At 40.9% G+C, this 27,350-nt stretch overlaps 1 protein-coding gene across 1 annotated transcript in view; it reads right to left on the minus strand.

Moving 5' to 3' along the window:
• Positions 1 to 13,866: 13,866 nt before the first annotated feature.
• The window catches only part of LOC126470763 (glutaryl-CoA dehydrogenase, mitochondrial-like), a 428,045-nt gene continuing 414,561 nt past the window's right edge, over positions 13,867 to 27,350 (minus strand). Inside the window, exons 6-8 of the mRNA XM_050098768.1 lie at positions 26,401 to 26,561; positions 26,192 to 26,314; positions 13,867 to 14,211 (exon numbers count right to left, since the gene is read on the minus strand). Of these exons, the coding sequence (XP_049954725.1) occupies positions 26,250 to 26,314; positions 26,401 to 26,561 (226 nt within the window). The 3' untranslated portion in view covers positions 13,867 to 14,211; positions 26,192 to 26,249. The remainder of the gene's footprint in view (positions 14,212 to 26,191; positions 26,315 to 26,400; positions 26,562 to 27,350) is intronic.

Consider the following 27,350-nt stretch of genomic DNA (forward strand, 5'->3'; position numbering starts at 1 on the left):
AGGAAGAAAATTAAACGAACAAAGTGCTGAAATACTGTTTTATTTTAGATATTTAAAAAGATTGAAACCTTTACAAAAAAAAAAAAGAACTAAACACGAACTACTACAAGGTACAATATTAACATCACACAGATTTAATCACTGAATTCAGTCTTAACACCTGTCATGAAAATGAGAAATCTTTGGAAACAAATCTTGGAAAAATGAAATACTGCAAAGAAACGATCACAAGGTAAAATGAAGTATACAGCGCTTAAGCTAAGTTCGGGGAATCGTCATGTAAGAGCTCAAAATTAAGCCATTCGTCCTCGTCGTTTTGACATTCGTCTGTTTCCATGATCTGCTGCTGCTCAAAAACATCAGTGTAGAATTTTAACTTTTCCTCCTCCGGCCATGTCTCTCCCCAGCGTAGTTTTAAGAGCCGCTCGATGTCTGCAATTTTAGCTTTTTTCAATGGGACGCCTTTTGGAATCTCAGGAAGAATTTCTTTCGTGATACGTTTGCCTCTTTTAAGAATTGAACAATGCTTCTCCTTGCACAAGACATAATTTTCTGTTTGTTGCCTTCGTGATGATAGCTATCTTCGACTTTTGAAACTGGAAGTGTCAGGATTCAGGAGCTTTGATGACGTCAGTGGCGATCTTCCTCCAGTCTCTCACTTTGCACTCGTCCAACCCCAAATGCACCACTGTGCCGAATTTTTCCATTATGCCGACGAATACTGCAAGGCTTCGATTACGCTCAATTTTGAAAATTTTCTCTCCATGTTTCCAAAAACTCTATCAGGGTGTATAAAATAATAACCGACGATCGTGAACCAAACTTCAACGCTCTCTACGTGTACTGGAGCAGCGTACAGGAACCAGTACATCAACATCTCAATCACTGTTGTATTCTTGTTTTGCCCGCCGCATCCATCCGAAAAGAGGTGTAATTTGGTGACACCATGCAAATTGGAGCTAAGCAATTAATAATGAAGAGGTGAAGCAATCTGATTCGACCCTTTACAAATTAGTTCCCCAGCCAAACATACGAGGTCACATTGTCTTTCGTCTGACTGCTCGTAGAGGAACCTCGGCAAACCGTGAAATTATATAAGTACATCTGTCTGGAATAATAAGCCGCCTGAACTGGGACTTTTGGAAGGACTAAATTTTTCTAGTAGTCGTAACTTAAAATTAGTTGACCTTCGATGTCGTCCTTCAGCCTTTCATAAAAAACATCGTTCCGAACTTTGTGAGCTGTAAACAGATGTTCCAAATTTTTCTTTTCCATTGGCCGATTTTCCAAGTAAATCATGCTTTGTAAGGACGAGCATGTAGAGCATGTGTCAATAGAAAGTGCTCCGAAGCCAATATTTAAATTATTGTAGAATATTGTCCGGTAGTAGTCATACTTTACGTCCAGACCAGGATATTTGTCACAGAACATTTCCAACACTATTTTTACATTTAATTCACTGGACAAACATTGGCGATGTAGCATTTTCCCTCTAGAATAGTGACTTTCGATCGGCTTGAATTGTTCAATGTGTCTGACAACTGCATTTTTCCTATCTTCGCACAGCTTCGTTCTTCTGTCACATCCTTTTCTTTCAGCGGTTGCAGGTGAGGAATTGTTCATTATACTCTGACAAATTTTGTTGAGTCTCATTTTTTTTATCTGCAAAATCCCATGAAAGCCGCTCTGCAAACCCTGATGTTTATAGAAACTCCTTCACTTTTTTGGGAGCACAAACTATGTAATTAGTTGCTTTCTTGATACTTTGTCTGCTGTAGGCTTAGAATCTTAGATGTTCGAGAAGATGACACAGTGACATGCTGTCGAATGTAATTGTTCTGCCATTCTTGGTTATTTTGTTCGTAAAAGTTTTGATAGGTCCGTCTTACGTCCTGCATAGTTAGTTCTTTACATTTCAGCTTTCCAGCAGGATGTTTACAATTTGAGATATGTGGAAACCCTTTCGGTTGGTACCTACAGATAAATGAAAAATGAAACTGAAAGCCAACTGATAGTAGTTTTATTTCAATGCAATCAGAATTTCGGTGTTTCTATTTCCAAATACGTTGAATTTACAAGAAATGTGTTCCAGAAAAGGTTAGGTAATGTTGCCAGGGCATTAATTTCAACAACATTAAAATTGTAACGAATATTTGAATATTACTCTAAGCAGTGGTCTTTCTTACCTCTTTCTTTTCTTGACGATTCGTTTCCATTGGTTTACATTCCGTCTTCTCTTTCTAGAAGTAAAGTTTCTCGTGGCATCTCCTCACTCATCATTAACGCTAATATCAGCTCTATTGTCGTCGGGTTCGTCGAAATGTACTACAATAGTAGAAATTTCCTCTTCATTATCCCTGTCCATTTCGAACTGTGCTACAATGAAACTGCCTACAAAGTCGTTTTAAAATACACAGTGGACCGAGAGTGCTGGTAGGTATTTTTATCGTATAACAATGCCTTTTCGCACTTATAGCAATGGAAGCAAAAACATATGAGAATCTAGAATGAGATTTTCACTCTGCAGCGGAGTGTGCGCTAATATGAAACTTCCTGGCAGATTAAAACTGTGTGCCCGACCGAGACTCGAACTCGGGACCTTTGCCTTTCGCTGGCAGAAGTAAGGCTGTGAGTACCGGACGTCAGTCGTGCTTCGGTAGCTCAGATGGTAGAGCCCTTGCCCGCGAAAGGCGAAGGTCCCGAGTTCGAGTCTCGGTCGGGCACACAGTTCTAATCTGCCAGGAAGTTTCATATCAGCGCACACTCCGCTGCAGAGTGAAAATCTCATTCTGGAAACATCCCCCAGGCTGTGGCTAAGCCGTGTCTCCGCAATATCCTTTCTTTCAGGAGTGCTAGTTCTGCAGGGTTCGCAGGAGAGCTTCTGTAAAGTTTGGAAGGTAGGAGACGAGGTACTGGCAGAAGTAAGGCTGTGGGTACCGGGCGTGAGTCGTGCTTCGGTAGCTCAGATGGTAGAGCCCTTGCCCGCGAAAGGCAAAGGTCCCGAGTTCGAGTCTCGGTCGGGCACACAGTTTTAATCTGCCAGGAAGTTTCATATGAGAATCTACCCAGTACTGCCAACCCAAACGTTTTAGTCACAAATGGTTCACATGGCTCTGAGCACTATGGGACTTAACTTCTAAGGTCATCAGTCCCCTAGAACTTCGAACTACTTAAACCTTACTAACCTAAGGACATCACACACATCCATGCCTGAGGCAGTATTCGAACCTGCGGCCATAGCGGTCGCGCGGTGCCTGACTGAAGCGCCTAAAACCGCTCGGCCACTCCGGCCGGCAAACATTTTAGTCACACGTAGCTAAAAATCGGAACTTTTTAAAAGTTTTACGTGTGACAAGATAATATGCCCGGGTCACCAACAGCACCCTTTGTCGGCGGCCACTATCCCATTAAGACTGCCTCTTATGTAACCGAATAGGATTTGGCCGCTTTTGCAACCTAACGTGTAGAAAACATAGCCACCTTTGCACCCGTACGCGATTTTCGCACAATTTAAAATACTTAGGACCGTTTTTGAAGCCTGATCGATACATTATTACATAGTCCGTGAAAACCTGTACAAGAAAGTGCCTCTAACTCAATTTTCGATGCTTTTGCATCTGGGCTACTCGTATAAAGGGTGATCACCTAAAACCTGTACCGCAAATATTGCGGAAATGGAAAGTGCTACTGATGCGCTGTTCTCACAGAATGGATTGGTAATAGGAGGTTCGTATTGTTAGCCAATAAACAGGTCTTAATAATAATTCGAAAGAGTATTTTTTGTGCAAGCATAGGCTTTTTTAAGTGGGACAATGCCTGTGGACATTAACATATTAAAAGTAGGGTAAACTAGGATGTCAGTGGTGTTTGTTGCAAGATTCTAGTGCGAGTCGCTTAACGAGATATCGTATTTTGAAAAATTCCCACACTGATACTTGGTTGTGCCATTCAGCTTGCGTAGTTGCTAGGTATGATGTTGTTATGTTTCCTTACAGTGTACTTGTGCGTTCCTTGAATGCACTGCGACTTGCTAGTCAGTCAGTGTGTGTCAATCCAAGTGTGAGTGGACGATGGTATTTACCAATGCAGAAAAAGCCGCCATGCTCATGGTGTATGGGGAGTGTGGGATGAATGCAGTTCGTTCTTGTACAGTGTATGCGGCAAGAATCATCTCTGGAATTATTTATCAACCTCTTCAACCAGTTACGTGGAAGTTGTACACTACTGGCCATTAAAATTGCTACACCACGAAGATGACGTGCCACAGACGCGAAATTTAACCGACAGGAAGAAGATGCTGTGACATGCAAATGATTAGCTTTTCAGAGCATTGACACTAGGTTGGCGCCGGTGGCGACACATACAACGTGTTGACATGAAGAACGTTTTCAACCGATTTCTCATACACAAACAGCAGATGAGCGGCGTTGTCTGGTGAAAAGCTGTTGTGATGCCTTGTGTAAGGAGGAGAAATGCTTACCATCACGTTTCCGACTTTGATAAAGGTCGGATTGTAGCCTGCGGTTTATCGTATCGCGACATTGCTGCTCGCGTTGGTCCAGATCCAATGACTGTTAGCAGAATATGGAATCGGTGAGTTCAAGAGGGTATTATGGAACGCCGTGCTGGATCCTAACGGCCTCATATCACTAGCAGTCGAAATGACAGGCATCTTATCCGCATGGCTGTAACGGATCGTGCAGCCACGTCTCGATCCCTGAATCAACAGATGGGGAAGTTTGCTAGGCAACAACCATCTGCACGAACAGTTCGACGACGTTTGCAGCAGCATGGTCTACCAGATCGGAGACCATGGCTGCGGTTACCCTTGACGCTGCATCACAGACAGGAGCGCCTGCGATGGTGTACTCAACGACGAACCTGGGTACACGAATGGTAAAACGTCATTTTTTCAGATGAATCCAGGTTCTGTTTACAGCATCATGATGGTCGCATCCGTGTTTGGCGACATCGCGGTGAACGCACATTGGAAGCGTGTATTCGTCATCGCCATACTGGCGTATGACCCGGCGTAACGGTATGGGGTGTCATTGGTTACACGTCTCGGTCACCTGTTGTTCACATTGACGGCACTTTGAACAGTGGACGTTACATTTCAGATGTGTTACGACCCGTGGCTCTACCCGTCATTCGATCCCTGCATAAACCCTACATTTCAGTAGGATAATGCACGACCGCATGTTGCAGGTCCTGTACGGGCCTTTCTGGATACAGAAAATGTTCGACTGCTGCCCTGGCCAGTGCATTTTCCAGATCTCTCACCAATTGAAAACGTCTGGTCAATGGTGGCCGAGCAAATGGCTCATCACAATACGCCAGTCACCACTCTTGATGAACTGTGGTATCGTGTTGAAGCTGCATGGGCAGCTGTCCCTGTACACGCCATTCAAGCTCTGTTTCACTCAATGCCCAGGCGTATCACGGCCGTTATTACGACCAGAGGCGGTTGTTTTGGGTACTGATTTCTCAGGATCTATGCACCCAAATTGAGTGAAAATGTAACCACATGTTAGTTCTAGTATAATATATTTGCCCAATGAATACCCATTTATCATCTGCATTTCTTCTTGGTGTAGCAATCTTAATGGCCAGTAGTGTAGTATAACCACTAGACAATGTAACAGAAAGAAACAGGTGATGACAGAAGAGGGGGAAATTAGTGTTCTTGCTGGTGTTGCGGTTGATCCGCACGTTAGCTACCACTCAATCGCGCGAGGAAGTGGCAAGAGTAAGGCAAGTGTCCTACGCACTCTCCCTTGATATAGGTTCTCTCTATCAAGAGGTGCGCGGAAACGATGATGAGAATCGTGTCAACTTCTGTACAGGGGCATTAAGACAGGATACTCCAGATGTGTCAGTATCTTGTTCAGTGATGAACCCAAAGTTACCAATCATGGAAAGGTAAACTGACGAAACTTGCACTACTGGTCTATTGACAATCCCCACTAGCTTCGTCAGGTGGAACGTAAACGTGTGGTGTGGGATAATGAACAATGAGCACATTGGCTCGATTTTCATAGATGGAACACTGAAAGCACATAAGTGTTGCAGCCTCCTAACAGACCATGTCCCACGGATGATAGAAGATATTCCACTGCAGACTAGAAGGAACCTGTGGTACCATGTGATGACAGTCCAGCCCATAGTGCACGAAGTACTACAGCATGTCTTCACAAATTGTTTCCAGGTCACTGGGTTGGACGTAGAGGACTTGTGCCTTGGCCGGCCCATTCCCCGGATTTGATGCCTGTAGACTTTTTACTGTGGGGAAAGCTGAAAGACGCTATCTAAAAGGACATACCAGTTACACACAATGATATGCAACAACATATTACTACAGCCTGCTTGGACATCTCCGCTGAAATGCTAGCATGTGTGCAGAAGTAGTTACATACCAGACTGGAAGTGTGTATTGCCGCTGCCAGTGGTCATTTTGAACACAGCCTGTGATGGCCAGTTGTCTCATTACTGGTCATAGTCCACATACCTAGTGTATGCACTTGTGTTGTTCTTTAGTGTGTGCTACCACTGGCATTGTACAAGAGTCAGAATTGTAACTTTTCGAAATACGATATTTCGTAAACAACTCACTAGAATCCTGCAAAATAAACACCACTGACATTCTAATTTACCCTTCTTTTAGATCCTTAATCTCAATAGGCACTGTTCCATTTAAAAAGTGTATGTTTGCACAAAAAATACAATCTCTAAGAATTATTACAATCTGTTCATTGGCTAACAATACGAGCCCCTGATTACCAACCTATTCTGTGAAAACTGCACGTCAATAGCACTTTCCATTTCAACAATATTTGTGGTGCAAGTTTTAGGTATTTCACCCCGTATAGTATCGTATGTTGTGGGTCAGAGCAAACACGATTTAGTTTCGCCATAAATCAATTTGAAAACTGATGTTGAAGTTTGGGGTAGTGATTCAGAATTGTAAAGTGAGGGAAATTTATCTATGTGAAATTCTTAATTGCAGGAAAAAATTATTAGTTGAGAGAATAGGGCCTATGATAGGACCAACTGAACATAACGGGAAAATGGAAAATCTGGAAATGTAAAAACTGGTTTTACTGTGAAGTAATTATATTGTTAGTTTATATGTGTTTATAGCATTGACGAGGTACTAACACGGCGTTGTGACGACCCGAGCAGATAACAATGTACTCAAAATGTCAAAAATCATGTTTATGTGGAAAATATTTTCCTCCTACTGACAAAAGAACCAGGGGTCACTTTGAGGTACATGGTGCACAACCACGCATGGGCAGCACAAAGTGGCCTACCGGCCTTATCGCTTCACACAGTTACCAATTGACTCATGCGGCCATCGTGGCGGCTGGTCTTGCTTTTAGTCAGAGCTGTTTCCACGTAGAGGATTTTATGGTAAGAAAGTTCTTTGGTAATATCTTCAAGCTGTACTGTGCAATCACTGATACTCCCAGAGAAATACAGTCTGCTGCTCATACAATTGCCAATTCTGCACAAGCACAGATTGAGGTTTGATCTTGGAGGGGGGGGGGGGGGGTAAAAAGTGCAAAGTGCGTGGCTTGCTGTCTCTGCAGACACTCCCCCCCCCCCCCCCCCCAATTCCCTTCCGAAACTCATCTTGCATAAGCCACTTTTAATGTGCCACATATGTCTGTGATTTTAATAACAATAAAATATAGTAATGTCTTTAAAGTAATAATAATAATACACTCTACAATAAAACAAAAAAAGACCCACCCTGAAGAATTATCTGAATGGGACAGAAATTTGTAGACGTGATATAACGTACAGACAAATAAATTATTGCAATTTTAGATAAACTGGATGATTTATTCAACGGCAAGAACTTCACAAATTGAGCAAGTCAGTAATACATTGGTCTACCTCTGGAACTTATGCAAGCAGTTATTCAGCTTGGCATTGATTTACAGGGCTGAAGGATGTCCTCCTGAAGAATAACGTGTCAAATTGTGTCCAATTGGTGCATTTGAGTGTCACAATCCAAAATGGTTAGAGGGCCCTGCCCGTAATGCTCCAAATGTTCTCAACTCTCAACTGGGGAGAGATTTGACCACCTTGTCGGCCAAGGTAGCCTTTGCCAAGCATGAAGATGAGCAGTAGAAACTCTTGTCATGTGTGGGCAGGTATTATCTTGCTGAAATGTAAGCCCAACATGGCTTAAAGTGACAGTCAAGTTAGTATCAGGTGCCCTGATGAACAGACCATTTGGAGGCCGCTGCAGCACTTTGAGGTTTATTCTTATTTTATAAGACCTCTGTTAACATAATTTGGCGAGAACAAACAGTACTGTTCTGCAATACTGAACATACAGCCAGTGTTACACAGATTCAAAAACATTGTGTCATTTGTTGCAGTAAACAGAAGTCACAGCTGCACTCCATCTCAGTGGTAAAATCATGGCTAATTATGCTCATATAATTGGCTTTGCAGGAAGCCAGAACATTTTGTTTGCGATCATACATTTGGCAACATTAAAAATTGTCTATAAAAAAAAGCAGAAATCTTCAAGTATCCTGTTCTGTTTCTTTGGTATTTTTCATAAGACAAGCCTTTGTTTATGGAAGGAATTTTACCAATTTACCTCTAGTTTTGGTAAATGTTTGTATGTCAGAAGCAGTACTCAAATGTGATAAGCTGTTGAAGAGGTAAAGGTAAGAATGTTCATAGTCCTGCACACAACAATAATGTTCCTTAAGTTTCAAGTCAAATAAGTAACTTAAAAATAGGTATAAAAATAAACTTCTTAAGCATTGTGCATTGTAATACATTATTTATTACATATTCAGAAATAAAAAATTGCATTTAACACATGGAACATGAACAGTTAATTTCAAAACAAAAAGACATCAGGACTTTGACTGTTTCTGCCAGTTGTGGAGCATAATTAATTGACAGGTCATCAACATTCTTAAGGTCATCTTCATCTCCTCGTCCAAACCTAGGGCAGGAACCAGTGAATCACAGAATTCTTGAGGATTGGGATGGGTCAAGATTGGTTTTAAATGTAGTAGATTCTTGAATTTTGCAGGTTTAAGGGGCAGTTTGCCATTGTAAAGTTCTCTCAGTATGTTTAGATCACTTTAATTGTTACACTTTCTTGTTTTCTGTGCCTTGATTCTCAGCAAAAACAGCTTTCAAATAGTTTTAAAAGTAGTTTGTCTTGTGAAGCACCAATCTTGCCTCCTTTTGGTCAGCTTTTAATTTCTAATTGGTGGTGTTGCCACAAGGCACTTTTTAACATAAAACACACATAAAAAGTCTGTCTAAGTTTCAAATTTGATGTCTATGGCACAAATGATGTTAGTGAAAGGTCATGGTTTGATTCTGGTAGTTCTGATGACATCCCTCCAGTCATCGGATGTCTCAGTGTAAGATTTCGCATTGACAAGACCTTTCATATAACAGTGGCCTCTTATAGCGAAAACTACTTTTACAGATGTACGTTGTTTCTGTGCATGAGCTGTGTAGTGCAGAAAATGCATAACCATGAAATTCTTGTTCTGACTTGCATATGAGTTGGGAAAAAAGAATGATGTGTTTTACTATTGGGCTGAGATTATTCTCATCATATGTCCTCTTCCAGGTGGCACTTTCATCATACATGTAAAATACTGAAGTTTAGTCTGATGATACGTGTATATTAAAAGATATGAAATTCAGTTGACGATGACTGTATACATCAGGTATGGTTACATTAAGAGTAGGCAGATTCTTTTTTTAATCAACAATAATTGCCTCAATTTCTTCATGTTTTCCGGATTCTTTATTGCAGTTTCTTATGACTGAATAAAACTTCGCACTTCTCACCATATGATCTTGTCTTTCCTTTGCCACAAAGCCTTCTTAGCCTTAAACGGTATTATAAATTGCCATGTAGAGACTTTAAAGAAACACTCTGAAATCTGTGGCTCTCAGATAGACAGTTGAAGTAAATATAAAACCAAATAAAATCAACTGTGTGAATAAACTAAATCCATTTTTTTTCCTTCATGAAATCTATGAGAGGAAGTCATATTTGTAAGTAAGGTAGGTCCTGGGCTAATGAGGCTTCAGGTCCTTTGTCAGTAGTATCAGTAATGACACTGATACCTATTATTTCAATCAATTACAACTGTATATGTCTTTTTCAGGGTATCCAAAAATAAATATTGAAGTTTCCATCAAAAATTTCTTGGAAAGTTGTTGAACCACCAGTATGCTCTTTGTTAGACTCAGTATATATTACATATAGTTTGGCTTCATCTAGCCCTTCAGGTAAGCACACTCTTGATGTATCCTTTAAAGAATAGTGATATTTCCTTCCTCTCATAGATTTCATGAAGGAAAAAAAATGGATTTAGTTTACTCACACAGTTGATTTTAGTTGGTTTTATATTTACTTCAACCATCTATCTGAGAGTCACAGATTTCAGAGAAGTGTTTCTTTAAAGTCTCTACATGGCAATTTATAATACTGTGTAAGGCTAAGAAGGCTTTGTGGCAAATGGTTACATCTGGCAATAAATCACTACCATAAACATGTGCACGTGCCTGATAACAATAAGACACACAATCACTTGCCACTGCATCATACTTTCTGTTGCACCACTGCTGAACTGGAACAATTGTGATCAGTTCACTCAAATACTGAGTCTGTTTGTTGCAACACCCAAGTTTATTTACGTTAGATATAATGTGTGGAGTGCCACTATGAGGACATGACCGAGCACCTTAAGATTTTGCATGAACCGAGGACTGGCAGCCACGTAACACGAGAAAATGTGAAAAGTGTTAATATGTAGTAAAAACCTAAGAAAATGTCCCGTTTCCGTCATTTACTATCGAATCGAACTAATGCCAGATCGTCACACTGGTCGCTTTTCTCTCTGAAACGGTTACATTTATCGTCTGCAAGCCCTTGTCGCGTGCTGCGGTATGCGGAGACACTACAAGCAGCACAGTAGAACACAGAAGATGCATCTAAGTTGATGCAATCAGCCAGTAAGAAGAGCAACATTTCAAGTTTTAGTTATCGATTATTGATTTCCATTTTCAAGAAGGGACGTCGAACAGATGTGCAGAACTATAGACCTATATCTCTAACGTCGATCAGTTGTAGAATTTTGGAACACGTATTGTGTTTGAGTATAATGATTTTTCTGGAGACTAGAAATCTACTCTGTAGGAATCAGCATGGGTTTCGAAAAAGACGGTCGTGTGAAACCCAGCTCGCACTATTTGTCCATGAGACTCAGAGGGCCATAAACACGGGTTCACAGGTAGATGCCGTGTTTCTTGACTTCCGCAAGGCGTTCGATACAGTTCCCCACAGTCGTTTAATGAACAAAGTAAGAGCATATGGACTATCAGACAAATTGTGTGATTGGATTGAAGAGTTCCTAGATAACAGAACGCAGCATGTCATTCTCAATGGAGAGAAGTCTTCCGAAGTAAGAGTGATTTCAGGTGTGCCACAGGGAAGTGTCGTAGGACCGTTGCTATTCACAATACACATAAATGACCTTGTGGGTGACATCAGAAGTTCACTGGGGCTGTTTGTGGATGTTGCTGTGGTATATCAAGAGGTTGTAACAATGGAAAATTGTACTGAAATGCAGGAGGATCTGCAGCGAATTGACGCATGGTGCAGGGAATGGCAATTGAATATCAATGTAGACAAGTGTAATGTGCTGTGAATACATAGAAAGATAGATCCCTTATCATTTAACTACAAAATAGCAGGTCAGCAACTGGAAGCAGTTAATTCCATAAATTATCTGGGAGTATGCATTAGGAATGATTTAAAATGGAATGATCATATAAAGTTGATCGTTGGTAAAGCAGATGCCAGACTGAGATTCATTGGAAGAATCCTAAGGAAATGCAATCCGAAAAAACAAAGGAAGTAGGTTGCAGTACGCTTGTTTGCCCACTGCTTGAATACGGCTCAGCAGTGTGGGATCCGTACAAGATAGGGTTGATAGAAGAGATAGAGAAGATCCAACGGAGAGCAGCGCACTTTGTTACAGGATCATTTAGTAATCGCGAAAGCGTTATGGAGATGATAGATAAACTCCAGTGGAAGACGCTGCAGGAGAGACGCTCAGTAGCTCGGTACGGGCTTTTGTTGAAGTTTCGAGAACATACCTTCAGCAAAGAGTCAAACAGTATATTGCTCCCTCCTACGTATATCTCGCGAAGAGACCATGAGGATAAAATCAGAGAGATTATAGCCCACACAGAAGCATACTGACAATCCTTCTTTCCACGAACAATATGAGACTGGAATAGAAGGGAGAACCGATAGAGGTACTCAAGGTACCCTCCGCCACACACCGTCAGGTGGCTTGCGGAGTATGGATGAAAGATGTAGATGTAGAAGGTGACAGAGACTCCGTGAGTTGTAATACAGCTAGGAGAAGCTGGATGTTCTTTCTGCAATATTGCAGAAAGTCTTGGCAGGAATGTAGCCACTTTGCATGACTGTTGGTAGTGGTGCTCACAAGAATGTAAGGTCGCATGAAGACCGGGTTCTAGACGGTCACGTCACCCTCCAAGAGGGAACATGTTTCACACATCATACTGCATGTGCAGCCGCAATTTGAGCAGCAGTTGGCACCACAGTGACACAACGAACTGTTACGTATCGTTTACTTCAAGGACAGCTTCACACGAGATGCCCTGTAGCATGCATTCCACTGACCCCAATCACTGTCATTTTTGACTTCAGTTCCATTAAGCAAGAGGTCATTGGAGGACATGGTGGAGGTCTGGTTCTGCCTTGGTGCCAGTGATGGCCATGTGTTGGTTAGGAGGAGGTCAGTTGAGGGTCTGCAGCCAACCTGCCTGCGTGCTAGACATACTGGACCTACACCTGAAGTTAGGATCTGGGGTGCAATTTTGTATGACAGCAGGAGCACTCTCATTGTTATATTATGCATCCTGACTGCAAATTTGTTTATCAGTCTGGTGATTTGACCTGTTGTGCTACCATTCATGAACAGCATTGCAGGGGGTGTTTTCTGAAAGGATAACACTCAACTACATACCTTGTCATTACACAACATGTTCTACAGAGTGTCAAAATGTTGCCTTGGCCTGCTTAATGACCAGGTCTGTCTCCAATTGAGCACACATAGGACATGATTGGATGAGAACTCCAGCAGCATCCACAAACAGCATTAACCATCATTTACAGCATCATCCACAAACAGCATTAACCATCCCTGCATTGACCAAACAAGTGCAACAGGCGTGTAACTCCACCCCACAAACTGACATCCGGTACCTGTACAACACAATGCATGCATGTTTGCATGCAACATTCTGGCTGTTATACTGGTTACCAGCACTTCACATTTGCAATGGCTTATATCACACTTACGTGAACCTGTGATCTTTCAATGTTAATATAAGTCTCTTAGTATCATAGTCATTTTACCAGAACAGTTTTTCTCTGTGACTGTTTCTCTAGAAAGCAAAACAGGCGTACACTATTATTGCATATAATACTGAGGTAAATGTTTAGAAATCACTCCTTTTCTCCTCTTCATATCTTTCAGGCAACTATTGCAATATTACCATATTGTCAACATGCATGTGTGAGCATTTTGACTGTTACCTCTTACACCAATCACAAAGTAACTACTGGTGTTACCTTTCATTTCTTAATGATGTAATTAACTGTGTGTGTGTCATGTTGATAAATATAAAATAAAACTAGGTCCCAGCTCTCTGGCAGAAACGTGGCATCTTTTTGACAATATTCAGACTTTCATTTCAACAGAGTCATATAATAATATAGAATAAAATTTTTAATATGATGTTTTTGGTATTGCACTTTATTGATTAAAAATAAAAATTATTTATTAACAAATGCATCATGAAAGCATTTTTAGTTCATACAATACCACAGCAACTTTGGTGTACAGAAAATATCATAATCTGCAGTCTTCAGTATTAGATTCATAGTTACAGACTAGATGTTCATTACTTAAAGCTACAGGACACTCATTATTCCAAAACTTGTGCACAAATGTCTGTGTTGCATCTTCTGATACTATGCTCCATGTGTATTGCATACCTGTACACTGATTTTGAGGCAGTATGGATTCTCACTGGAGTTTTTTCCATGTTGGAGGACGATCACAAACTTTCACCATTCATGACACAAATTGGCACTTTTGGTACAACCTAAAATAAAAGAGTATTTATCAAGAGTGTTTCCAAACTGCTTACATTTATATGCAGTACACTGACACTAATAAATTTTGTTCAAAATATTAGATATTTCATTGAGTTTGATCCTCCTAGTTGTGTCTCTAACAGAAATATGACTTTCAAATAATAAACTTTCTTCCAGACAATGTAACTGCCATATAAGAAACAATATTATATTATTAATACTGTGGAGAGGCCAGAAAAATGTGGTTCCAGAAGAGGGGCAGCAGCCTCTTTAGTAGTTGCAGGGAAACAGTCTGCATGATTGACTGATCTGTTACAATAATGTCAGACAATATGGCCTTGCTGTGCTGGTACTGTGAATAGCTGAAAGCAAGGGGGAAACTATAGCCATTACTTCTCCCAAGGACATGCAACTCTACCATATAGTTAAATGATGATGGGATCCTCTTGGGTAAAATATTACGGAGGCAAAACAATTTCCCATTTGGATCTCAAGGTGGGGACTACTCAGGAGAATGTCATCATTAGGAAAAACAAAACTGGCATTCTACGGATTGGAGCATGCAGTGTTAGATCCCTCAACTGGGTAGGTAGATTATAAAATTTAAAGAAAAGGAAATGCTTAGGTTGAAGTTAGATGGGATGGAGATTAGTGAAGTTTGGTAGCAGGATAAAGAGAACTTCTGGTCAGGTGAGTACACTGTCATCAATAAAAAATCAAATAGGGATAATGCAGGTGTAGGTCTAATAATGAATAAGAAAATATGAGGTTTGCCCAGAAAGTAGTGCACCACATTTTTTTCTTCAACAATCCTTTATTGAAGATAACAAGAATTACACACATGAAAGAATGGTGTTTCATCTACATACCCTATTTTTCCACGTAATCTCCATCCCATCCTATGGCCTTCCTCAAGCGCGAAACAAGGGCGTGTATGCCCTGTCAGTACCAATCCAGGTCCTGGTGGTGGAGCCAATGCTTCACTGTGTGAATCACCTCCTCATCAGCAAAATGTCTTCACGAATGGCATTCTTTAATGGCCCAAAAAAAGTGGAAGTCCAAGGGGGCTAGGCTAGGTGTGTCAGGTGTGACAGACACTGCTGCAAATAATGGAGCTCCACCAAATCACCTTCTGACGACCCCACCCTCCATGCCCAGCAACTAACTGTACTTCTGTTGACAGCATATGCTCCATAGACTGTGCACAAGCATTTGTGAATATTCACCACAATTTCTTTCTCTGCAGTGAGAAATTCAATGATGGCATGTTGCTGTAACATGCATCTCCTACAGATGCCATTTTGAAACTGTCCTGCAGCTACACTATCTGTCAGAAGTGACAGAATCTTGATGCGCTCTCTCTCTCAGGAGACTTCAAATAATACATATGGAATATTCTGCATTTGTAGCATTGTTTTTGGCTGAGAAAAAAAATTGGTGCTTTACTTTCTGGGCGACCCTCATAGCAATGTGGGTAAGCTACTATGCGCAGCACAGTGAACACATTATTATACGAGGGTTGCCCAGTAAATAATGCCCCATATTTTTTTTCTCCAGAAGTATTTATTCCACAACAATCAAATTTACATATGTGAAAGACTGATGTTTTGTCTACTTGCTTTATTTTTCCACATAATCTCCTTCAAGTTCGACGGCCTTTTTCCAGCGAGACACAAGAGTGTGTATTCCCTGCCGGTAAAAATCTTTACTCTGCCTACGGAGCCAGGTTGTCACTTCGTGAATCACTTCTTCGTCATCGGCAAAACGTCTTCCACGAATGAAATTCTTCATTGGCCCAAACAAGTGAAAGTCTGAAGGAGCCAAATCGGGGCTGTAGGGTGGATGGGGTAACACTATCCAACCCAGTTTCGCGATGTGTTCACAAGTCCTCAAACTTGTGTGAGGACGAGCGTTATCATGCTGAATCAAAACATCCTGTGGGTTAACATGACGCCCAAGGCGCCGGAAGCGCTGCTTAAGTTTGTCTAATGTTTTGACATAAGCCTCTGAATTAATGGTACTGCCTTTTGGCATCACATCAATGAGAATTACGCCCTCGCAATCCCAAAACACAGTCATCATGACTTTTCCGGCTGAAGAAACTGTTTTGAATTTTTTCTTCTGTGGATAATAAGCATGACGCCATTCCATCGATTGTCTTTTTGTTTCGGGCTCAAAATGATGCACCCTAGTTTCATCACCTGTCACAATCCGTGACAAAAAGGCCTCCCCGTCAACGTGAAAGCGTCGCAACAAATCGAAAGAAATGTCTTTTCTTTGGGATTTGTGATCGACAGTAAGACACCGAGGAACCCATCTTGCACACACTTTTGAGTATCCAAGCTGATTGATAATCACATCCACACTTCCTTTGCTTACTGACAACTCCAGTGCCAATTGTCGAGTCGTAATGCGTCGATCCCGTCGAATGAGAACATCAGCCCGCTGCAACATGTCAGGCGTGACAGCCGTGGGAGGCCTTCCCGACCGCGGCAAATCTCGGAGCTCCGCAGCACCGCCCTCTGATGCTTTCACCCTCCGTGCCCAGCGACCAACAGTACTCCTATCGACTGCAGATGTTCCGTAGACGTTGCACAAGCGTTTATGAATATTGCCCACGGTTTCTTCCTCTGCTACGAGAAATTCAATCACTGCACGTTGTTTCTGACGGATGTCACTTGCAGACGTCATTTTAGAACATTCCTACACCACCGCTCTCTGTCGGAGGAAATTTAAACTTTGCGTACACACGCGGGAAACTTCAAATAACTCGCACCTAAAGTGTCACATTTCTAATATTTTTTATTTCGGAGAAAAAAAATATGGGGCATTATTTACTGGGCAACCCTCGTACACAGGATAGGCATAAAGCCAACACCCACAACAATAGTACAAGTTTATACGTGAACTAGCTCTGCCGATAATGAGGAGAGTGAAACAATGTATGATCAGACAGAAGAAATTATTCAGACAGCTATTCCCCACGTGAATCTGTTAATGAAGATGATTTCAACAGAAGTTTGAGACAAAGTAATCTTCAACAATTCACTGAAATTTAACAAAAGCCACTTTCTTGGGTGTTGAAACTTCATATCTTAAAAAGGAACTTGGAGGCCTTGTAGGGTAATAAATCACGAAACTAAAAAATCCAAGATTAGTTTAAAGTTACTTGTTTATTGTTCAACAAAAACAATCAGTTTTTGAAAAAATAATTTAAATTTAATTGGATAAATAAAAAAAATCTACTCACCAAGTGGTGGCAGAACACACACATAAAAGAAAATTGTAATTAAGCAAGCTTTTAGAACCAGTGGCTCCTTCTTCAAGCAGAAGGATTGAAGGGGAAGAAAGAGGGGTGAAGGAAAAGGACTGGAGAGGTCTAGGAAAAGGGGTAGATTTTGGGAAAGTCACCCAGAACCGCAGATCAGAGGATACTTACCGCACAAGATGAGAAGGAAAGACAGATTGATGGGGACTGCATCAGATGATATTTGAAAACCTGAGAGCTTAAAGGTGGAACACAGGGTAATATGCAAGACAGAGATTACTGCTTACACATCATGCACGAGTTAATAAGAGCAAAAAGATAAGTACATTGTATGTAACAGATGTGGGAGGGGGTGGTGAAAAATAGATAGGTAAGACAATGAAAGATGTAGAAAACTAAAGTTGAGTGAAGAGAAGAGTAGTTACTGTGAAGAAATGCTGGGATGGAAGAAGTTAACATATATTAAGGCCAGATGGTTTGCGAGAACCAAGGACATGTTGTAGAGCTAGTTCCCACTTGCAGAGTTCTGAGAAACTGGTGTCTGGGGAAAGAGTACAGATGGAATGTGTGGTGAAACAGACTCCGAGGTCATGGTTATCATGTTGTAGAGCATGCTCTGCAACAGGATATTGCATGCTCCCAATATACACCCTCTGCCTATGCCCATTCATCCTAATTGATAATCTGGTGGTTGTCATGCAGATATAAAAGGCCAAACGGTGTTTACATACCAGCTGGTACAAGACATGTCATTTCACAGGTGGCTCTCCCTTTGATAGTATATCTTTTGCCAGTTACAGGGCTGCTATAGGTGGTGGTAGGAGGGTGCATATGGCAAGTCTTGCAGTGAGGACGGTCACCGGGCTAGGAGCCATAGGGTAGGGAGATGGGTGCAGACGGAGCACAGGACCCGACAAGAATATTGCAGAGATGGGGAGGGCAACAAAAAGCTGTTCCAGATGTGATGGGTACAATTTCAGACAGAATGAATCTAATTTCATGGTATGTTTTTAGGAAGTCATGGCCCTGTTGAAGTAGCTGATTACACATTAAAGACCAGGATAATACTGAGTCACCAGTGGTGTGCTTCAAAGCTGTTTTTACAGTCATCAGCAATACGAGGATTGGATGGGATGGCCCGGGATATCTGCTTTTGAACTTGGCTGGTGGGATAATTATGTGCAGTGAAGGCTGAGGTGAAATTCTTGGTGTATTGCTCTAAAGAGTTTGCATCTGAACAAATACGTTTGTCTCAAATGCCAAAGCTGTATGGGAGGGAACATTTGACATGTCAAGGCAAACGTATTTGTTCAGATGCAGACTCTTTACAGCAATACACCACCAGTCTCACCTCAGCCTTCACTGCACGTAATTACTTCACCAGCCTAGTTCAAAAGCAGATTTCCCGGGCCATCAAATCCAATCCTGGTACAGCTGATCCCTCCAAAAGAACAGCTTCAGAACACAACACTGGTGACTCAGTATTGTCCTGGACTGGAATGCATAAATCAGCTACTTCGACAGGTCAATGACTTCCTAAAATCATGCCCTGAAATGAGATGCATTCTGTCTGAAATTTTTCCCACCACATCTAGAACAGGTTTTCGTCACCCCCCTCCCCTCCCCTCCCCTCCCCTCCCCCCCCTCCCCCCCCCCCTCTCCCCCTCCCCTCCCCCCCCAAATCTCCACAATATTCTTGTCAGACCCCATGCTCCTTCTGCACCCATCTCCCTACCCAATGGCTCTTACCCCTGTGACCATCCCTGCTGCAAGACTTGCCCTATGCACCCTCCTACCACCAACTATAGCAGCCTTCTAACTGGCAAACATATACTATCAAAGGGAGAGCCACCTGTGAAACAACACGTCATGTACCAGCTGTCATGTAAACACTGTTCGACCTTTTACATCAGCTTGACGACCACCAAATTATCAATTAGGATGAATGGACAAAGGCAGAGGGTGTATACTGGCAACATGCAACATGCACGCTCTACAACATGACTATCACGACCTCGGTGTCTGTTTCACCAAACATGCCATCTGGATTCTTCCTCAGACACTAATTTCTCAGAACTTCGCAGGTGGGAACTAGCACTACAACATGTCCTTGGTTCTCACCACCCACCTGGCCTTAATTTATGTTAACTTCTTCCACCTCAGCATCTCTTCACAGTAACTACACTCTGTGTGCTCTCAGGTTTTCAAATCTCTTCCGATGCAGTCCTCAATAATCAGTCTATCCTTCCTGTCCCGTGTGGTAAGTCTCCCCCAACCTGCGGTTCTGGGTGACTTTCCCAAAGTCTACCCCTTTTCCTAGACCTCTCCAGTCTTTTTCACTCACCCCTCTTCCTTCCCCTTCAACTCTTCTGCCTGAAGAAGGAGCCACTGACTCTGAAAGCTTGCCTAGTTACAACATTCTTTTATGTGTGTGTTCTGCCACTGCTTGGTAAGTAGATGTTTTATCTAGCCAATTAAATTACTGTTTGTTGTTCAGATAAACATTGCACCACCCACATGCAGCCCCACTGTGAATGCTGCTCTCAGGCACTGGGTGAACTACTTGGTGTTTGCAAGTAATTGGAAATTCTCCAGACTGCTATCAAGCATTTGAAAGCCGGTGTGAATGGATGGTTGGGTAGACTTCTGTCAAAGGAGCGTGAACTACTACCCTCTCCCAAGGGTACTGTTCCTTCTCCAGGAAATACAAGATGTCGACAACTAGACTTTGAGTGGTGAGTCAATGGTTGGTCCAGAGGAAGGCCAGGACTGGGAAGAACTTCAAAGTTCTACACTTATCACTTTTACCAACAGGTTTAAGGTGCTGTCTCCCACTGGAATGATGACTGTTGGGGCAGTAGGACTAAAAAAAAACATTGTTCATTGTTCATTGGTAGCATAGTAGGATAATGCAGTCAATCTACACAGGAAACTGCTTAAAAACACTTCCACATTCCATTTCAAGTGTATGGGGCCCATAACAATTAGTACTGACATGTATATTGAATGTAAACAAGTAAAAGTAGTATGAATGGTCACAGGTTTGTTTGACTCACAGGAATGCTGAAAACCTTAAACTGGCACACACTTGAATATAGATGCCATCTGTTACTGGTAATGGTGCATACACATCTTGCTGCCAGCCACAAGCACTAGTCATTTTTTTAATAGAATTATTCTTAGTCTCGCAGCCCAACCGAGATGATGCAGCTGTGCCAAATGAGGACACCACATGGGCTTGTCAACAGAGGTTATTAGTCGAGGCCACTGCAGGACAGCAGTTTTGCACACTACATCTCTCCACAGACTTATGGAGGCATGACACCACTGGCCACTCATGTACATCCCCGGCAGCACAGCCAACTCCTGCCCAGGGGGCAGGAAGTTTCTTCCCATGCACACCAGCCACTGCCAGACAGGGGGCCTAGTGTGGTGGGCACCCCTGCTGTGATGTCAGCAAATGGTACTTGGGGCCAAAGAAGCCATAGCAGCATAAAATTTGCACAATGATGGTGCAGGGTCCATGCAACCAGCTTATGTAACAAGGTCATTGGCATGATGTAGTACCGCACCGGCAACAAGGGTTGTGCGGGCAGACAGCCAAGCAGAATTCGGCAGCCAGCTGGACACTGACCCTATGCATCAAGCAGTGCAGATGTGTCAATAAAAGAACTTGTTACATTTGCAGCTGCCATCCTCTGCCATCTGGGCTCGACCTCAGCTCCACCACCCATATGCAGCATCCTGACTTCTAGCCACCGCACCCTGCACCACGAGCACTGTACCTTAATCAGTCCCACAATCAGCAATTATTTTGTCAACACATCAGTGAAAAGATCTGTGCTCAGCTGTGAAAATAAACGTGTATGAACTTCCTTGTGTAGTCAGTCAGTGATAGGTGTAAATATGGATAAGGAAGACATGATTGTTGAACCTGTTAGAGCGCTATCGATGAGTTATCCTGCCACTGTCAAAAGTCCATTATATTCGGTAACTAACTTGGCCAACTAGTGTTATTATCTGGAGAGAAAGTGGACTGATTAGATGAGTATTACTAATGAAATTATATTTATAAACTGCTGATACTACGAAAAAGTGTGAGAACTGGTCATCAGTTGCGTGCAACTTAATCTGAATAAATAAGGAAGAGTATCAAAATTAAATCAATGGTGTTACATCCGTCCCTGAACTGTGAGAACACCAACTAATACAATTTCAGGATCTGAGACTAAATTATTCATGCACCACTGAGGACTTGCAGCGACACTGCCAGATTGGTACCTTAGTAAGGTGGACTTTATTACTACTACTACTACTACTACTACTATTTTTATACGCAAACTATCTATGAACTGAAGTGACATGTAAAGGAAACGGGTCAATGCTGGCACATCAAGAGTCCCAGAATCACTCCTCATCAATACGTACTTGTCAGAAGTACAAACAATGGCTTTACTGTGTTCAGGTGTGTCTTTATTGTTTCTAGATTGTTTTTGTTGTGAAAAACTGTAGACAATCATTTCATTTCACACTGACATTAATCTGCAGAATATACCAGCCACAAACAAGAAATGCATGATAATATTCTTCAAATTACATAGACGTACATGACTGCTGCATTTGTCTCCCTGTCTGGAGTGCGGAGATTCCTGTGCCTACATGGGGCAGCCTGTGTGCACAAATCAGATGCCCGTGTGACTCTGCGAAGTTGCATTCACCCCCTCACCTCTCCGTTCAATGGCTACATGCACCTATAGTGCGCATCATTTATGTTGGCAGCCGTGTTTAGGTTCGTTCTGCGCATCTGACGTCACAAAACACAGTCAGCCAATGAACAGAGAATGACGTTGACAGATCTCGACTGCAGTGCAGAGCACAGATGAGAGTTTTCAGTTTTAGAAATGTTCAGTCATAAATAAAGTAAAAGAACAAAATCAATGTCTTGATAGCAGACTTTCTTTTATAGAAAGTTTGGAAAAAGCATTCTTTATACCAATTGCTTCATATTCTATTAATTAATTAAACCTAACAAGTAATAAGACTCCTAATTCAGGCGATAGCAAGGAAAGGTGTTTGTATCAATCTCACTAACCGCTTTTTCGCAATAAAGAACAGCGGTAAGTGTTTATTTCCTATTGTACTTCGACGAAGCGTCAGTAATTCATAGTCATACCAACAGTGTTTGTCAGTATTTTGCATGACGTGTTAGACTCCTCATGTAGTTACATTGCAAGATGAGCTGCGTTAGCGTAATGGTTAAGGCGTTGGGCTACTAAGCAGAAGGTTATAACGGTTAAGGTGTTGGGCTACTAAGCAAAAGGTTATGAGTTCAAACCTTGTGCGGTGCTTAATATTTTCTTTATTTAAAAACAATATCGCAGTGGCTTACTTCACGAATTTTATTCGTTTGAATGCAATTTCTTGAAATTTCTAGTGCTTTGTCTCTTCATTAACCCTTTCGCTGCTGCAGACACGTGCTCCCCACATTCCACGCTGTGCATGATTTTGTCATCACTGGACTGCTAGCCTGTGCAGACACATGGTGTTCCCACTGCTTTGACACACTTATCATTCGATTTCACAAAAACTATTTAGCCCAAAAATTAGATTTTTACACATCTTCTTGACTGATATCTTCCCCCCATAAATGACTTAAATTTGTTTCGATGTTCAACACAGTTATTGTGCAGCATTAAATGTAGTAAACCATTGCACGAAATTTTGAAGAGTTTGCAGAGGTAAAAGTCCATAGAGTATACTTTCCGTATGGTCGATTTTAGTTGCCACAATGTTGAGATTGAAATGTGGACAAGATACCTAAATTTCATATAAAATTTACTGTATAACAATATCTCATTTAATTTAAGTACCACATAGGTGTCATATGTAATATTGAGAAATATTCCATCTTTCGCGACTGTAACAAAAGTTTGATTTACACTGGGCAAGTTTGGCTTTATTTTAAAGCACTTCAATCAACGAAAGGTATGGCACATACACAATGGTACTCATGTTCTCTTTCTTGTTTTTGTTCCACAGTTGCAGTTTTACCAATGGTATTGAAATATATTCCTCTTCCGCAAATGTAATAAGCGACTTATTTAGACCATACGCATTTCTCTCTTTTGAAGCATCTTCAGAGGACAGTATTTTGTCTCCTCCATTGCCAAGTCACCTTTCATAGTTTTGTGCTGCGGTAACACAATATTCAACGTTTGTGTCGGCTGATCAGTGTTTTAGCAAATAAATGCTGTTTGTGTGTGCCACACACAAAAGTTATATTTGACATAGCTCAGAACACTTCACTGATAGATGGAGTCCTAATGTTTTTGTAAGTCCACAGTTTTGTTTAATGTATTTTGTCTACTTCCTTTTGATCGCTTGAAGTGCTTTTAAATAAAGCCAAACGTGCCCAGTGTAAATAAAACTTTTGTTACAGTCGCGAAAGATGGAATATTTCTCAATATTACATACGACACCTATGTGGTACTTAAATTAAATGAGATATTGTTATACAGTAAATTTTACATGAAATTTAGGTATCTTGTCCACATTTCATTCTCCATGTTGTGGCAACTAAAATCGACCATATGGAAAGTATACTCAATGGACTTTTACCTCTGCAAACTCTTCAAAAATTTCGTGCAATGGTTTACTATATTTAATGCTGCATAATAACTGCGTTGAACATCAAAACAAAATTAATTCATTTATGGGGGGAAGGTATCAGTCAAGAAGATGTGTAAAAATCTAATTTTTGGGCCAAATAGTTTTTGTGAAATCGAATGATAAGTGTGTCAAAGCAGTCAGAACACCATGTGTCTGCACAGGCGAGCAGTGCAGTGACAAACGCACACAGCGCGGAATGCAGGGAGCACGTCTTTGTAGCAGCGAAAGGGTTAATGCGGCCGTGGTAGCTTTACTTCATGAACTGCGCGCTCCCCCCTAAATGTAAGCTTGCAAACTATTCTATACTATGGCACTGCTTCTCTTGGTGCGTGCGTCGTGTGCAACTGGCAACGCAACAATCTTCCGCATCTGGGCGGACATGTGCGAGCCGCCAAGATAAAAGAATTGAACTATAGTGCACACATAAAGTTACACAGATGTAAACACACCTTTACAAGCAGGTTAGTTTACATGCATCTAGCAGTAGTTTTGTCAGAGAAAGTTGTTGTTGCGTCAAAAGAAAACTTCACCTGATAAAACAAAAATTATGAGACAGAATTTCTTCCCAGTGCCTATTTTCTGGGGGCAAAACTGTTAGTACGGCCAAAACATATAACATTATACAAAAATACCCTAGCTTTCAAAACTATCTGCTGCTACTGCTGCTGGTGTGTGTGTGTGTGTGTGTGTGTGTGTGTGTGTGTGTGTGTGTGTGTGTGTGTGTTTGTGTGTTTTGTATGTTCCACATCTTCTCCTAAACCAGTGGACCAATTTCAACCAAACATGATATACATATCCATTACTGTCAAGCAACAATTGCTGAGGGGTAAGAACCACCTACCCACCACAGTTCAGGACATATGACTTCATTAACACTGAGATGCATGAAAAACTGCTACATTGTGCATGACATTTACATTTTTTACTCCTTTGCTACTAACTCTATTCACAACACATTTTGCAGACACTATCCACAAAAGCTGCCGAATGTAACTATAAAATTATATCATTGTATGATATACAGATCAGGAGAAACTTTTGCATCATGCATGACATTTAAATAAACTTATTCTTAAGTACTAAAACACTCCTAGTCAAGTCAACTTAAGGTAATCCCTTACACCTGCTTGTGCTTTTGGCATGTCTGAACTGTGAAGCACAAACGGCATTAGACGAAAACTATAGCTGCCTACAGAGATATGGAGAGGCATTGCCATAGTGATGTTCACAAAACTGCACATCTCACACCAAGTATACTGCTCAAATACATACAAGGTTTCATTTCTAATAGAAAATTGGCAAAATTAATATCCACGCAATGCTGGGTTTGTCAGCTAGTAAGTCTATAAAAATCAGCAGCAGGGTGCAGTGCTGTTTATGAAAGAAGACAGTATATTGAACATTTCAGAAACAGAAGTCAGTGTTTCCAGTAAATGTTCAGTATTTATGAGAAATAACATGTTCTTACATAGTATTTGAAAGTTTGTAATAAAAGTTAGTGTGATCTTATAATCTTTTAAATGAACAGATGCATCACCCATGGGGCAAGTGAACAGCAGATCTATTTCCTAATTCTTGTCAGTAAACTTTTACTTGTGTTTTCTCTTTGTATCAAACTGATGTTAGACATATGATTTATCTATGGATAAACAATAAACTAAACAATTGTGGCTTCATACTTCTACAAACATTATTCATTGTATAGGAATCATAGCCAGAGTTAGGAAATTGTATGTCCTGTTTTCCTCATTATATTTTCAACACACAGTCAAACATCAGTTCAGTGTCAGTTATTATTAAGAAATTTTATGGACAGAAAACTAGAACTTACAGTGTTGACATAAAATTTACACTTCATATTGCAGGTAAGTGTGGCTTGGTGGTAAAGTGCAATCTTTGGATTGGTGACTGATTTACTTTTTCTATTCCAGGTAAACTTTGAGTAAAACACACTGGATATTCTCATTAAGAATACAGCAATAAATAAATAAATATGTACAGTATTATTTACATATTTTAGAATCACAGTGAATAAGTATTTTCACACATACCTCAGAAAATACAGCAATGCATAAATATTCAGTAGCAACACAATATTTAGTCCAGTTTTTAGCTAAATGCTTGTATTCCAGTTATAGCTCTCCCAAGAATGAGAGCATGGATATCGTGAGTACCTATAACAGATTGATCAAGTGCAGTTGTCCATTATTTGCATTCAGGAAACAAAGAGGAAAAAGACAGAAAAAGTATATGACCTTACCTTCATATGTATTGACTGATTCCAGATTCAGAACATGTCTAATAATATGATATTCATCAGAAATGCCATTCCCACCCAACATGTCACGGGCAGTGCGTGCAATGTCCAAAGCTTTTCCACAGGAATTATGTTTCAGTATTGATATCATTTCTGGAGTACACCTTAAAAGAATATGCACAAAATGAAACTTTACTTATATGGAGAAAATGAAGATGGTTTAATATGTAAGTGAGAAAGTGAGGAATTTGTGTAAAATCTTGAGAACAGCTATTTTTATTATATTATTATGAAACACGCAATAACAAATGGCTTTTCATGTAAGACAACTTTTGTTGGTGAAACTGAAGCATATAATTAGGAGACCACTCTTGCATCACAACATCCAGTTTCATACTACACCTAGTCACCTAATAGATAGCTGCCTCATCTTGACATACAAGACAGTTGCACATTATCAGAACATGGAGTCTCCATGTCCCCAATGCATGGTTAATGACACCCCAGACCAATTCAACTGGGATTATGTGCAATCAGGACATCAAATATCCCTCAAACCACTGTAGCATGATTTTGACCTGTTGGTATGGATTGTGTTTTCCTGGGAACGCCACATCTGGTAGGGAGACCATAAACTATGAAGGAGCATATGTGACTAGTAAAAATACTGGCATATTCCACAGCTTTCATAATGCCTTCTATAACAACCGCAGGTCCCAACAAGGTCCATGTCACCTTTTCCGAACCTTCATCTGAGTTGCCACTCTGCTACTAGGAAATTCATATTTCAAACTCTAATCTCTAATAGGTTACAATATAATTGGTTTGCTTTTGATAAATATTAGTGATATCAGAATATGAACATCCAATAACCTATGCTGCTTTTGCAGTAATCATTTCTAGCTTATAAATTATCAAAATGTGACCTCTGTTGAAGTTAATCAGCAGTTTTC

This window comes from Schistocerca serialis, chromosome 3 (genome assembly GCF_023864345.2).
Source record: "Schistocerca serialis cubense isolate TAMUIC-IGC-003099 chromosome 3, iqSchSeri2.2, whole genome shotgun sequence".
Lineage (NCBI taxonomy): Eukaryota > Metazoa > Arthropoda > Insecta > Orthoptera > Acrididae > Schistocerca > Schistocerca serialis.